Genomic DNA, 15,056 nt, shown 5'->3' with positions numbered 1-15,056 from the left:
TTTTACCATCCTAAGTGAAGATTATTGTAGAATATTGATTACTTTGGAATATTTTTCTTAGAAGATAATTGTATTTGGGGGGCTGATTTTAGAGAAAGAAGAAAAGGTAAGTTGAGTAAATGGTATCAGTAAGAGTTCAGATTTAATGAAAATACTTTATAGAAAGTAAAACTTCTGGTTGTGTTTCATTTTTCTAGTTCTTAAAGTGTCAAACTTTCCCATCTATATATAAGTTTGAATTTACCTATTAGAGTTTGAATGTACATAATACAGGTGAAAGGCTAAGTAGTCATTACAGATTATTACAGAATTGCAGAAGTTTTCTTTTTACAATCTTAGCACCTTTCAATAAAATTAAATTATAATTCAGTTACAGAATTTATTCTTTCGACCTCATAATGTTCAAGTTTATTTCCCTGACCATAAATAGCTTTGTACTTTATAAATATGACTAATATGTGATTACTATATGAATTAATGGAACTTTAGTAATAAGAGTTTAACTATAAAATCTACAAAAGTTTTTCAAAAATGTACAAACAGTTGAATATGTGAGGTTTTGAATTTGAAAGAGCAAAATTATTGAGTATTAGAAGGAGACATATGTTATGTTTCAGGCAGTCTTTTGATGCCAGATTATCTCTTCTACTTTTGTGGGAAATTTCTTCAAAGCCCAATTGTTTGCGTTTGCAGTAATGTCACTAACTTTGATGTGCATATTCTAATGGACCTTTGTCCTGTGGAATCATACATGGTTGGGGCAGAAGTTTCATCTGCAACACTTTGAACATTATTATTTTTAAGTTCTTGAGCAAATTCCTAGTCTTTCCTGAAAACCATTGGCAAACAGACATCTAACATTGATGCTGATTTTGTTCTTAAGAACTTCTTTTGTCATATTTCCTTATCTCTTGCCGATTATTGTCAGATGTGTAGGCACAGTAATTTCTCAATGGTGAAATCTCTTTGTCCTTCACAATTATTTCAGCTTTAAGCAGTTATTCCATATGCGTATATAATATTTATATTACCACTTTAGGTGTTACTATTATCTCTATTTTCACTTCTAATATAATTATGTTTGGTCTTCCAAGGACTTTTAACACTTACACTTCTTTTGCATTTATTGGACACAATGGGTTTATGTTTATAAAATATCAAAACTCTAAGCACAAAGAGCAAACTGATCAAATGACACTGGAAGACCCAAAGTAAAATAACAATTAATCTTAGTTAATAATCTGTTGGTGGAGGGTAGAGTTGACACACTACCTTTGGAGTGACACATTTATGATTTATGTTAATTATATAATTGTTTTCAAACGTTTGCTCTGTTTGAAAAATATAGAGGTTATCACTCATTTTATTAAAAAAAAACCTACATGTATTGTTATTGTTGAAGTAGTGCATGTGTACATTATTTACCCTAACAAAGCTCTGATTATCACTTAACATTTTTCTCTTAAGTTTTTTTATTTATTTGAGAGAGAGAGAGGGAGAGAGCATGAGCAGGAGTGAGGGGGAGCACAGAGGGAGAAGCAGGCCCCCTGCTGAGTTGGGGAGCCTACAGGAGGCTTGATTCCAGGACCCTGAGATCTTGACCTGAACTGAAGTTAGGTGCTTAACTGACTGAGCCATCCACGTGTCACAGTGATCACTTATCTTCTTCTGACTGTATGAAAGCATAAACAATGCAATAAGCTGTCATTCCATGCTGAATATGATTTAGCATTCTCCTTTGGTTGCAACTGTAATTTATTGCCTTACCTCTTAAAAATACAAAGCTCTTCATTAGAAAATTAGCCTTCATTTAGTGACTATCCATTTGTTTTTTTGAATACTCTTACTTCACATTATTGTATAATTTTGTCAGGTTGCTAAAGTTAGGCCTTTGCAGCTCCCCACCACCTTTTATCCTTGTAGTTACCTGCTTCTTGAGATGTGTCAGATTATGTTAAGTATTTAGTATACTAAGCAGTAAGGGTAACTTTGTGTTATTAGGTGTTTATGATTTAGTACCTTACTATTTTTAACATTTTCCTACTAAATAATGAAGATAATTCATGGTATCAGGAATGAAACTATTCAATAAGTTCATTGTAATTTGATGGTAGGTGGTAAAATTACATAAAGATCATTAGTTTGTAATGGTAGTATTGCATGCTGCTTGGGAAGAAAGCATTATGTGCCCAATGTATTCTTGCTTTATTTTTTTTTTTTTCTGTTAAATTCATATTATCTTTTATTTTATTTTATTTTTTTAAATTTTTTATTTTTTCAGCATAACAGTATTCATTATTTTTGCACCACACCCAGTGCTCCATGCAATCCGTGCCCTCTCCAATACCCACCACCTGGATCCCCCAACCTCCCACCCCCCGCCCCTTCAGAACCCTCAGATTGTTTTTCAGAATCCATAGTCTTGCTTTATTTTTCCTGTTCATTATTTATGTATTTTCTATTTATTTGAGCTCATTGACTTTTTTTTTTTTGTATTACCAATAGGAAAAAAACCTCTTTATGTAGTTTTCATGATTGCAGATAGTTTTGTGGCCTCGGTGTGTTAGTCATTTAGTACCATATCATTGTTCAAGAATCAGCTTATCAACATTATAATTTAACTAAGGGATTACTTCAAGTAATTATGAATTTAGAGGATCTTTTTGAAGTCCGATAGTATAATTTTCACTTCATTTTTAGCTCATTATCTCAAGTAATGTTAAGTGTTAATAATGTAATAACCAAAAATTTAACATATATAGTACATATCAGAGAGGATGTTAGAAATCATCTTATCCAATCGCCAGCGCCATATTACCTTCTACAGTGTTACTGACAGTAATCTAAACTGCTGAGCCATTCAGTTCACTATTGTATAAGACAACTCTTTGCAATAGGTTGACTGTTTCCTGTTTTTAGTTTATTTAATCTTGAGATGAAATCCATCTTTGTGATTCAGACACTTCGATCATATCTTTTATATGCCACACCTTTGAACATTTGAAGATTGTTAATTGTATTGGCTAATTGTTAGTCTAAGCATACCAAGTTTTCTCTTTATTTCATCATGTGGCATGCTGGATACCCTTATGAATTTCTGTATTTTTTTAGTATTTTCTCTCAATGATATCCAGAGTAGGATACTGCCTAGATGATATGGTTAAATAGTATACTCTGTCTTCACTTGAAATATATATTAGGTGAGGCTTGCAATTATATATTTGTACACTGTATACATATATATAGACTTAAATATCACAGTAATTATACACATAGTATTTCAGTTAATTAAGATTTGTTTTGCAATTAGAATGACAGTTGTGAATGTTTTTCTCTTCTTGACCCATTCTTATATATGATTAACTGAAGATGTCATGTGTTCTTAAGGATAATTTAGATGAACATGGGGTTTGTGAAAATCCGACATATCTTAACTGTAACTCAGCTAGTAGGCAACATAATTTATTTATAGTTTTGTAATATAGCTATTAATGAGCTAATGTGGAATGAGGGCAAATTGTATTATATTTTCATATGAAATTATACTACATGACAAAGGTTGGTATTATGTAATAAGTGCCCACAAAATATTAACCTACTAGCAATAAATACAATTAATAATGTACATAAAAGAATGAAATTAAGCTAATTTTCTATAAAAAATTATTCATGAACAGAAAGTGGACAGCATAGATTTGATGACAGGAAGGTTGTATCTAATCTGAATTACTGAGTGACCTAGGAAGCTTGCTCAGAGGGATTACAGAATAATTATGTTAATATGCAATTATCACCTCATTTCTTCTATAGTAACCTCAAGATGTAGTGTAGTGAGGGTGTTATAGCAAGTGCTGATAGTTTGCAAAAATACTGATGTTTGAAATTTCTAAGACAATAAGTCTAGCTTGAGGCATAAAAGTGATGATCTGTCATCTTGAAGACAGATCTGACCTTTGTACTGTTTTTTTTTAATGCTCATAGTATATAACTACAGGCAGTTATAGCTGTAGAACTCATTATGATTTTCAAGAAACTGAAATATGTTTTATGTAGATTTAAAGTTCCATTTACAGCTTTTTATAAAGTGTGTGAATTTTTTAAGGAATATTTTAAAATTCATTTAAAAGAAAAATTCTGTGGTTATATGATTACATGGAGGAGGATAAAGTAAAAGTAAGCATTTTATTAAAATATCCTAGTTGATATAGCAGAGTCACTGAAATTTAAGGAGTTGAAGCAATATAACATTGGTTTGATTATTTTAATATATTAGCTTCCCTTTTTTTGAACTTAATGAATAATGTCTACCCTCACATATGTCCCCCACTTAGTTCTGTTAACATAAACTGGTGTTGATGGCTCTGTTACATATATTTAACTACATAAAGATAGTTGGAAAAAGTATTTGTAAGTGTGAAATTAACTTGTAGGTTAAATGCTTTCTTGCCTACATGCTACATAACCATCCATGAATGTAGGGAAATAATTTTTGATGTCAAAGTTCTAGATCCATTATTCACTGCAAAGTATTTTGATGGTTCAGTGTTCTGCATTATATCTCAATGCAACAGCTATAAGTTTTGAATACTCTTAAGAAAAATGTATTTGTAACATTTTTTAGTTAAGATATACTCTGAAAATTAAACTAGGAAAAAATTTTTATTGTTGCTAAGATACTAGCTAGGAGCCATTTCTTATAGCATACTATTTAACTGATGGGGTACATTTTTAATATTAATGTGCTAATAAATATTCTGAAAAAGAATAACCTCTATTTTTGAGTAGAGGTAATCATTAATTTGGGGACAGATAAGGTATATTTCTTTAGGTGTGAAGGAAAACTTTGTTAAAGACTTCATTTTATATTTTAACAATATTTGATCTTTTGTTTTTCCTTTGCTAGATGTATTTTATAGACAGAAGATGTCATATACATATATTCTTACTATGTTTCTGAGCAAACCAGTTTGGTATCTTTAGAATGTGAACTTTTGTAAGGCTCCTATAAAGCCATTCTGGTAATGAGAATGCAGTCTCCAAGCAGACATATTCTCATAGTTTGTCACCCTGCTGTTCAGGGGGTACCAATGAAGTTGCTTTAAATGGGAAGCGTCTGTTCCATCTCTGAACCTCTAACACCAGAACAGATGGGTGGAACATGGAACATAGAAGGTTTTACCTCTGAGGTGGTAACAGTGAAGCCACTCATTAACACTGAATTTACCACTTCGTTAGCAGCATTGCTTCCTGTTGAGAAATACTAATATAGGCTTTCAAATTGACTGAGCATATATTTGTCTACCTCTGTGATGATAATAAATAGGAATACAAAGTAAGTGTCTTGTAGGCTAGTTTTTTAAAAATTCTGTTGTCCACTTCAGATTTGTGAGATCGTTCCTATTTGAACGTTTTACTTTTTCTATGTAATTTCATGAGAAATGTCAGGAATGGGTAATAGTTATAGCATCAAGGTTTGCTTTTCTTTTCATTGACATTTGCACACTCTTCCCTAACACATGTTTATGTGCTGCCCATTTTTAACTTCTGTGTATGTGATGTAGAGACTCCTGCTGGGTGCTGCATTAGCACCATTTTGGGGTGATATCATTGAATATGATCTTATTGGACGTCTATTTTTATTACTATGGAAGTTTGCCAATCTCAAAACAGAATTCTGAGGCCTAGGAGGGGCAGAAAAATTGTTGGTATAAATAATAATGCCAAAGACAGGTATTTGTTGTATTTGTTTGTAATATTTGTTGTAATGAAGAACACATCTTGTGGAAAGAGTAAGCTCATACTTAGAAGAGCTTATTCTAAATTGTGAAATAAGAAAGTAATTAGAAATAATATTTTTATTCTTTAGACTTAATGTTTTACAGAGCATGTATTTAGTACCATGAAAGATATTAGAAATAATGAACTGTATTGAAAATATTTTAATTTCTAAATATTAGTTAAGTTCCTCCTGTCTTAAAATAGTGTTATTTGTTATACAAATTAAAAATACTGTGGGGGGAAAAATGGGAGACTATTCTTTATCAGAGAGCAGGAACCTCGTCTGTTTTGTTTACTGCTAGTATTCCCAATAATAAAGCAGTGCCTGGCCCATGGTAAGGGCTCAGTAAATACTTGGAGAATGAATAAACTGTACTTGCTCCCTGTACAAAAGGAAAAGAAGTACAGAGTTTTATCCAGCACTTCAGATAGTTCATACCTAGGGTTGCCAAACAGCAGGTTCTTTATATTGTACTTGAGGATCATTGGACATTTTGAAGGCCTTGCTGTCATTGCTGGGTCAAGAAGTCAGAACTATGATGGAATTTGTGTTATTTGAATGCGGTGTCTGCATTTCATAGGAAAAAAACTGTTTTTCCTCTTGCATACTTTGGCTTTGATTTTGCAGTTGTGTTTTTATTCATTCAACATGGTAGTACTTTATTCACCAAATACTGCCTAAGCACCTGTGCCAAGCACTGCACTAGATTTTAGAGATATGAGAGTGACTGTGTACAGTACCTGCCCTCGAAGAGCTTACATTCTTCCAAAGAGACAAGCAATTCCAGTATAATGTGGCCAATTCTAATGTTGCTGTTCCCTAGACATTTTGTAGATATGCAATATGGGGTTGTTGTTGCTTAGCACAAGAAAAAAATTAACCTTTGAGATACTTTTAAAGTCTTTCACATTTTTTAAAGTGTTTCTTCATTCTTAGAAAATTATTAGGATCTTGTTATAAACAGTGGAGTTACACTAATAAAAATGTGTGCTTTGAACTCTCCATACATTCTAATAGAATTTTTTCTTTCATGCAAATCTAAATTTTTTTTCTTCCGTTTTCTAGACTAAATGTGTTAAATGGGCTTGCCAACAATATGGATGATGTGAAGATTAACACCGATATTACTGGTGCTAAAGAAGAACTCCTAGATAACAACAGTTTTATCTCAGACAAAGAGAGTGGAGTTCATAAACCAAAAGATTGTCAAACATCATTTCAGATAAATAATACGCTCACTCTGCCTGAAGAACTGTCAAAGGACAAATCTGAAAAAGCCTTAAGTGGAGGCCAGTCTACTCTGTTTATACATGCTGGTGCTCCTACTGTTTCTAGTGAAAACTTTATCTTGCCTAAAGGAGCTGCTGTTAATGGACCAGTTTTACACTCCTCCTTAGCTAAGACTTCCAATATGAATAAAGGCAGCGTTTCATTAACCACTGGACAACCTGTGGATCAGCCAACAACAGAATCTTGTTCAACTTTGAAGGTGGCACCTGATCTTCAACTATCTACACCACAGAAATCAAGTCAACACCAAGTTTTATTTTTGTTATCAGATGTAGCACATGCTAAAAATCCAACCCATTCCATTAAAAAACTACCTACCTCTGCTTCCGTTGGTTGTGACATTCAGAATTCAGTAGGGAGTAGTATAAAGTCAGAGAGCACTTTAATAAGTCAAGTAGAGGTGGGTGAGGATAGTGATGATTTATTGGTAAAAGATGATTGTGTCGATACATTGACAGGAATTTCCTCAGGTACAGATGAATTTAGGTCAGAAAATGACACAAACTGGGATCCCCAAAAAGAGTTCATTCAGTTTCTTATGACTAATGAAGACACAGTGGATAAAGCTCCAGTTCACTCTAAAGTAGGTCTAGAGAAAAAGAGAAAGCGAAAAATGGATGTAAGCAAGATTACTCGTTATACTGAGGATTGCTTTAGTGATTCTAATTGTATACCCAATAAGTCAAAAATGCTAGAGGTAGACTTTCTGGAACAGAATGAAGAACTACAAGCAATAGACTCACAGAAATATGCATTATCAAAAGTGAAGCCTGAATCAACTGATGAAGACTTGGAATCTGTGGATGCTTTTCAGCATCTAATTTATAACCCAGATAAGTGTGGAGAAGACAGTTCACCTGTTCATAGTAGCACTTTTCTTTCAAATACCTTAAAAAAGAAATGTGAAGAAAGTGATTCCGAGTCACCTGCTACTTTCAGCACTGAAGAGCCATCGTTCTACCCCTGTACAAAGTGCAATGTGAATTTTAGGGAGAAAAAGCACCTCCACAGGCATATGATGTATCATTTAGATGGGAATAGCCACTTTCGCCATCTTAATGTCCCAAGGCCATATGCTTGTAGAGAATGTGGACGGACATTTCGAGATCGTAACTCACTTCTAAAGCATATGATTATTCACCAAGAAAGAAGACAGAAGTTGATGGAGGAAATTCGTGAATTGAAAGAACTTCAGGATGAAGGAAGAAGTGCACGATTACAGTGCCCACAGTGTGTGTTTGGTACCAATTGCCCTAAGACATTTGTGCAGCATGCTAAAACCCATGAAAAAGATAAAAGGTACTACTGTTGTGAAGAGTGTAACTTCATGGCAGTGACAGAAAATGAATTAGAATGCCATCGAGGCATTGCCCATGGAGCAGTGGTAAAATGCCCTATCGTCAGTTCTGATGTAGCCCAGAGAAAAACGCAAAAAAAGACTTTCATGAAAGATTCTATTATAGGATCATCCAAAAAATCAGCCACCTACATATGTAAGATGTGTCCTTTTACTACTTCAGCCAGAAGTATTTTAAAAAAACACGTGGAATACTTGCATTCATCCTCATGCATTGATTCATTTGGTAGTCCTCTTGGACTTGATAAAAGAAAAAGTGACATTCTCGAAGAACCTATCGATATTGATAGCACTAAACCATTAATTAAACAACAGTCAACGACATTTCCAAAGAACTCTGCTTTAAAACAAGATGTAAAGCGAACATTTGGATCATCCTCACAATCAAGTAATTTTTCCAAATTCCATAAGAGACCACACAGAATACAAAAAGCTCGGAAAAGCATTGCCCAGTCAGGTGTAAACGTGTGCAATCAAAACAATTCTCACAAGACTGTTATGATTAAAAGCAGCACTGACCAAAAACCGAAGTATTTCCATCAAGCAGCGAAAGAAAAATCTAATGCCAAGGCAAACAGCAACTATTTATATAGACACAAATATGAAAACTACAGGATGATCAAAAAATCAGGTGAATCATATCCTCTACATTTCAAAAAAGAAGAGCCCAGTTCATTAAATTCTTTACATCTGTTCTCGTCATCAGGTAATTCTCACAACAATAGTTTCATTTCAGACCCTCAAAACTCTGACACCAAAAGGCCGGAAAGCTTCAAAGAACACAGGCGTGTAGCTGTAAAGAGAGTAGTTAAGGAGTCTAAGAAGGAAAGTTCTGTTGGAGGAGAAGACTTAGATAGCTATCCAGATTTCTTGCATAAAATGACTGTTGTTGTTCTGCAAAAACTTAATTCCGCTGAAAAGAAAGATAGCTATGAAACAGAAGATGAAAGTTCCTGGGATAATGTTGAGCTAGGTGACTACACTACACAGGCTATAGAAGATGAAACCTATAATGATATTAATCAAGAACATGTAAACTTATTCCCGCTGTTTAAAAGCAAGGTGGAAGGTCAAGAGCCCGGAGAAAATGCTACCCTTAGTTATGATCAAAATGATGGCTTTTATTTTGAATATTATGAAGATGCTGGAACTAATAACTTTTTGCATGACATACATGATCCTCAGCATTTAGAAAATGCGGAAACTTCATTGTCAAAGCATAGTTCTGTTTTTCACTGGACTGATTTGTCTCTTGAGAAGAAATCATGTCCTTACTGCCCAGCAACATTTGAAACAGGTGTTGGATTGTCAAATCATGTTCGAGGACATCTTCACAGAGCTGGACTAAGCTATGAAGCCCGACATGTTGTATCACCAGAACAAATAGCCACGAGTGACAAAATGCAACATTTCAAAAGAACTGGCACAGGGACACCTGTTAAGCGAGTTAGAAAAGGTAAGTTTCCATGTGGATAATATGGGTTAATATGTCTGTATTCAAGTTCAAAGGATTCGAAGGTTTTGCTCAAATTTGGTCTTTTTAGAATCATCTAATTTTGTATTTCAGAATTAATTGGCTTTACAATGATCACTTTATAAAAGATTCTGATATTACTCTTAAAAAATTTTTTTTAGCTATAGAGAAGTCTGAAACCACTTCTGAACACACTTGTCAGCTCTGTGGTGGTTGGTTTGATACTAAAATTGGATTATCGAATCATGTTAGAGGCCATCTGAAAAGACTTGGAAAGACCAAATGGGATGCTCACAAATCTCCAATCTGTGTTCTGAATGAGATGATGCAAAATGAAGAAAAATATGAAAAGATCTTGAAAGCATTGAACAGTCGTCGTATTATTCCCAGACCATTTGTAGCTCAAAAACTTGCATCAAGTGATGACTTTCTATCTCAAAATGTTATACCTCTTGAAGCATACCGTAATGGCCTAAAGACTGAAGCTTTATCAGTGTCTGCATCAGAAGAAGAAGGGCTGAGTTTCTTAAATGAATACGATGAAACAAAACCAGAACTGCCCAGTGGAAAAAAGAATCAGTCTCTTACACTGATAGAACTGCTTAAAAATAAAAGGATGGGAGAAGAAAGGAATTCTGCTATGTCTCCTCAAAAAATTCATAATCAAACTGCAAGGAAGAGATTTGTTCAGAAGTGTGTTCTTCCATTAAGTGAAGACAGTCCGTTGATGTATCAGCCACAAAGGATGGATTTGACTATGCACTCAGGTAAGAGGATGCCTATGACTGTCGTATAGAATTTAAACACAATTTATTATGCTTACTTGTATGGAATATTTGTAGAAAATACTTTTTTAGAATCCTTTTACTTAAGCTGCTTTTTTTGCAGAGCAGAGATTGGTTATACTGTCATTTCTATGTAAGTCATCAGTTGATGTTCATCAGCACTGAATACTCTGTGCCTCATTTCTTGGTCAGAATGTAAGGTGAGAACAAAAACAAACAAATAAAAAGCTGATCTGTAAAAATAAAATTTGCTATGGCTGGGGGATGGTCCTATGGATGGGAGGCCGACGTTGTTCAAAAAGCGTAGCGTTACTGAAATGGCATACCTGTCCTATATATGCCAGTGCTCCAAGGTGATAAAGTGTTGTAAAAGCTGTTGGTTTTCCTTCTGCTCAAACAAATAAACAAACAAAAAATAGACTCTTTAAACTGAATGGATTGGTGTCTGTTGTGTGTTGTGATTAACCCGAAGAAACATCTCCCTCTCCAGTTCCTCATTATATTGTGGGATAGTTTGGTTTTGGAGAACTATTGTGAATATAAAGCATTTGTTTGGGGTTTTAGATTTTATAGTGGTGGTCTAAAGGAACAGAACAGATGGTTTAGGTTAGTGCTTGTGCACCAGTAGTTTTTCCTTTTCAAAAGAATAGTTTGTGTGTGCCAGCAAGTGATGTAGCAGGTAAAATAGAAAACTGTATGTGTTCTTGCTAAGTCTGGCTTATACTTTTAGACTAGAAAAATTTTAAGTGTCTTTGTAGGTTTCTTTTGGAGGTTAAAAATGTTGAAAACGAACTTAGATGGTTTTATAACTTAGCCCTGAGTTGAATGTGTCTAAGGTAAAAGTAACTGGTCAATGGATTAATAATGAATATAATTATGGTAATGTTGATTTGCTTGCTCTGGCAGACATTGGGATGGCCCAGATATTTGTATGCAGTTTTGATTTAAGGAAAGATTACCTTGTGTTATAAGTGGTCTGCAAAACTATCTTGTATGGGTTTGTGGTTAATAGGGTTCTTTCTTTTGTATGAAGTGAGTCTTTCAAAGTCAAATCTTCCACCTTTTTGAGAAGGAGAAAATGTAAGGAAGGTGTGTTAGCTGTGTTGACTAAGATGTGGTACACTTGAGAGATGGAAAGTGTATTTGTGGCTGATTATCATAGTTACTGTTGAAGAAACCAACTGAAAGGTGTTGGGGAGTGAGGATTGTCTTTGAAGTTAGGAGTTTCTTATTGTTTCAACATGTTTTCTTTCCTGTGATGACAAAGATGTTAGCTTGTTGATCATTTATTTAGCACAAAGATTTTAGCAAAAAACTTCAGATCATTAACTTTCATTATTGATTGCGCATTCAGAGTAATGAACATAAAATGCCCTGAATAAAATGTTGTGTCTAACAGCTGCTCAATGGTGTGTTTTACCACCTTTTCTCCCAGCCTTCATCAGAAAGCCTAAATCAGTATTGAGCCTTTTACGGTTTTGTGGGTAAAACACTTTAATTACCACTTTGTCAACTAGACTTTTTAATTCTTTTTATTGGTAATGTTGTAAGCTTTGAAACTTCTCAACTGAACTGTGCTCTTCAAATCACAGGATTGTATTTTAGGTTTAGGAAATGATCTGCGTAACACAGAAATCTGCAAGAAAGTGATAATAAGTGTTAAATCCAGAGGAGCTCAGAGGTTCATGGCACTCCTCTTCCACATTTCCAAAGAGCATGGGTTGGCTCTAAATACTAACAACAAACTAATCAGTTAACTTAATTCCCCCTCCTTATTTTAAGTTAAGCTAATTCAATGAACGTTTTTTAAAACCATCCTTACTGTGGTACTTTTCTTCACGCTTTTAGCTAAGAAAATTTCACTTTTTGAAGTGAGAACTGGATTATAGTTTTCTTTTGAATGATAGGTATGCCTGTGAAGCTTAGAACATGTGTGCATTGCAATACGACGTTTACAAGTGCTGTTAGCCTGTCCAACCACTTACGCGCTTATGCACGAAAGAAGAGTGCTGGACTTTTGACTGGTACAGGTATGTTTGAACAGATAACACAGCAAGTCTGCTTGGTACAGTACACTTTTTTTCTCACCAGACTGGTGCTAGTTCAGATGATATTTATGGCTTTCTTTGGTAAGCACAGTTGAGACTGAATATATATTAAATTTCAGCAACTTGTAAACTGTTAGATATAATTTTAAGGAAGTTATTCTTTTTCATTTGGCTCTTATCGACTTGATTTAGGGGAAAAGAAAACCAACAGAGGTGTGGAACTTTTGAGTCTACAGAACTCCCATTGATTTTTAAATTATACAATTTTTGATTTTTAAAATTTATTTTTATTAGTGGATTCCAGTAAGGCACCTCTCTTTGGTAAAATAGATGGTAGTTCTAGCTTGAGGAAATGCTTTATTAGGAAAGGAAATTATTGTGAAATTTCAAATATGTAGGTTAATTAGAAAACTAAGCAAAACTTAAGGAATTTTCATTAGTTTATAGATCAGGTCTTTATAAAGAGACAAGCCTTAATAATGGCCCATGTTGACAACTGAATAGATTTTTCTTTTAGTGCTCCTAAACTATGTTTAGGATTAATAAATATAGCCAAGCACATAAATGTTAACATGCACATTTCTGTGTTATTTTTGGTTGGTTAGCCCAACCTTGCAGATAACCTCTTCATATTGCTAGCCTGTGAAGAATTTTATTAACTTACTCACATGTAATACTGCTTCTTACCCTACAAAATGCCTTGCTCTTTTCATTTGTAGCCTTTCAAGCTACCCTGCTTTAGCAAATCCCATTTTGCTCACGTCTTAAAATATACCCTCTTTCCTAAATATATCCACATAAATCCTTTTGACTAAAATTCTCCTTCCAATCTCTTTATTTCTCTTGCTCTTTGAGATCACTGCCTTCTGCTTTCTTCTAGTTGTTGTTTTCCCAACTTTTTCGTTCTTCCTCATGTCTTTCTATGGCTTACATCCAATATGTTCTTGCTACCAAAGAAACACTTGTATTCATACTAATGTCTTTCTTTCTTCTGCTTCTTTACTTTATCCTTTGACTTGATATACAAATGACCAGGGATGACCGTTGACTGTATTAAAAAGGATAGAGTGAGTTTTACTTTACTGGATTATAACCTCTTACTGTGAAATTTTAGTTTTTGTGAGATTACTCCTACCTTCATCAGCCTTGGAAGGTGATTGCTGACATTAGAAGCAGGGAGGCAGTAAAAATAAAAGACTGTGGAAACAGAAATTCATCATTGTTATCATATTCACTAACTTTTATTGAACATTTACTATGTGTCAGGCACTGTGCTGTGCAATTTTCATGCGTAATATATAGCTTTACAACCACCGTATGAGTTGTAGGTACAATAATTTTACAGGACACTGGGGCTTAGAGAACTTAAGCAAGTTACCCAAACTTATGTAGTTATTAATAGCAAAGTTGAAAAATCGAGGCTGTCTTATCTTAGACCTCTGTTTGTAATCACTATTGTCTGCCATGTACAGAACATAAGTAATTGGAAATCCTAAAATGAAGTTCACTTTAAGGTGGGGAGCATTCTGCTGAAGACTGAATAAATAAGAGTCTTAGAAAGAACAGGGACCCACGAAACAGGCCTGGAGTAGATTTTAGAGGACTTTAGAGAAATGTTTCAGTCTGACTATTCAGACAGATAATTGCAAATACTCAGTGAGGTACATCTCTCCAGTACAGATTTTGTATGCCATTAAAAAATGGCTTTACCTCATCTGAAAATCTTCAAAATGTAGGATTAATTATTTATAAATAACTGAGCATAAGCCACCACTGACCAAGGGTGCATTCTCAAAAATACTTTATTATCTAAAAAATGTCATTATTAAAGGAAAAAAGTAATATAGGATGAATGGGGATATATTTCTTTGGGTATCAAGGAAAAAGGATGTTACTTTTTTTTTTTTTTTTTTAAGATTTTATTTATTTATTCGACAGACAGAGATCACAAGTAGGCAGAGAGGCAGTCAGAGAGGGAGAAGCAGGCTCCCCGCTGAGCAGAGAGCCAGATGATGCAGGGCTCAACCCCAGGACCCTGAGATCATGACCTGAGCCGAAGGCAGAGGCTTTAACCCACTGAGCCACCCAGGCGCCCCGAGGATATTACTTTTTAAAGAATTTTAATACTAACCAAAATGTCAGAAGTATTAGAAAATATAAATTGTGCGTTTTGCAGTCCTAAGGCAAAGAGAAAGGAAATGAAAACCTGAAAAAAGTCTAGGATGGCATTTTTCACAGCCCACACCTACTTTTAAGAAAAATTTTAAAATGCATGCACCCTTTTTTTTTTTAAGAAATTCTGATACTTTCCCCCTGATTTTTT

General features: G+C 34.2%; 1 protein-coding gene across 4 annotated transcripts in view; it reads left to right on the top strand.

The window, feature by feature from the left end:
• LOC111143144 (zinc finger protein 644) overlaps positions 1–15,056 on the top strand; it is a 106,170-nt gene that overhangs the window by 76,278 nt on the left and 14,836 nt on the right. For 2 of the 4 annotated variants that reach the window (XM_022496646.1, XM_022496643.1), the window contains 2 exons: positions 6,845–9,882; positions 10,062–10,667. In XM_022496646.1, the coding sequence (XP_022352354.1) occupies positions 6,876–9,882; positions 10,062–10,667 (3,613 nt within the window). In that variant the 5' untranslated portion in view covers positions 6,845–6,875. Of the gene's footprint in view, positions 1–64; positions 107–6,844; positions 9,883–10,061; positions 10,668–12,592; positions 12,716–15,056 lie in introns of those variants that run through there. The other 2 variants (XM_022496642.1, XM_022496644.1) reach the window with 2 other exon arrangements.

This window comes from Enhydra lutris, unplaced genomic scaffold (genome assembly GCF_002288905.1).
Source record: "Enhydra lutris kenyoni isolate GAN:26980312 unplaced genomic scaffold, ASM228890v2 scaffoldscaffold9, whole genome shotgun sequence".
Taxonomy (NCBI): Eukaryota; Metazoa; Chordata; class Mammalia; order Carnivora; family Mustelidae; genus Enhydra; species Enhydra lutris.
This window is presented reverse-complemented; position numbering and strand designations above follow the sequence as displayed.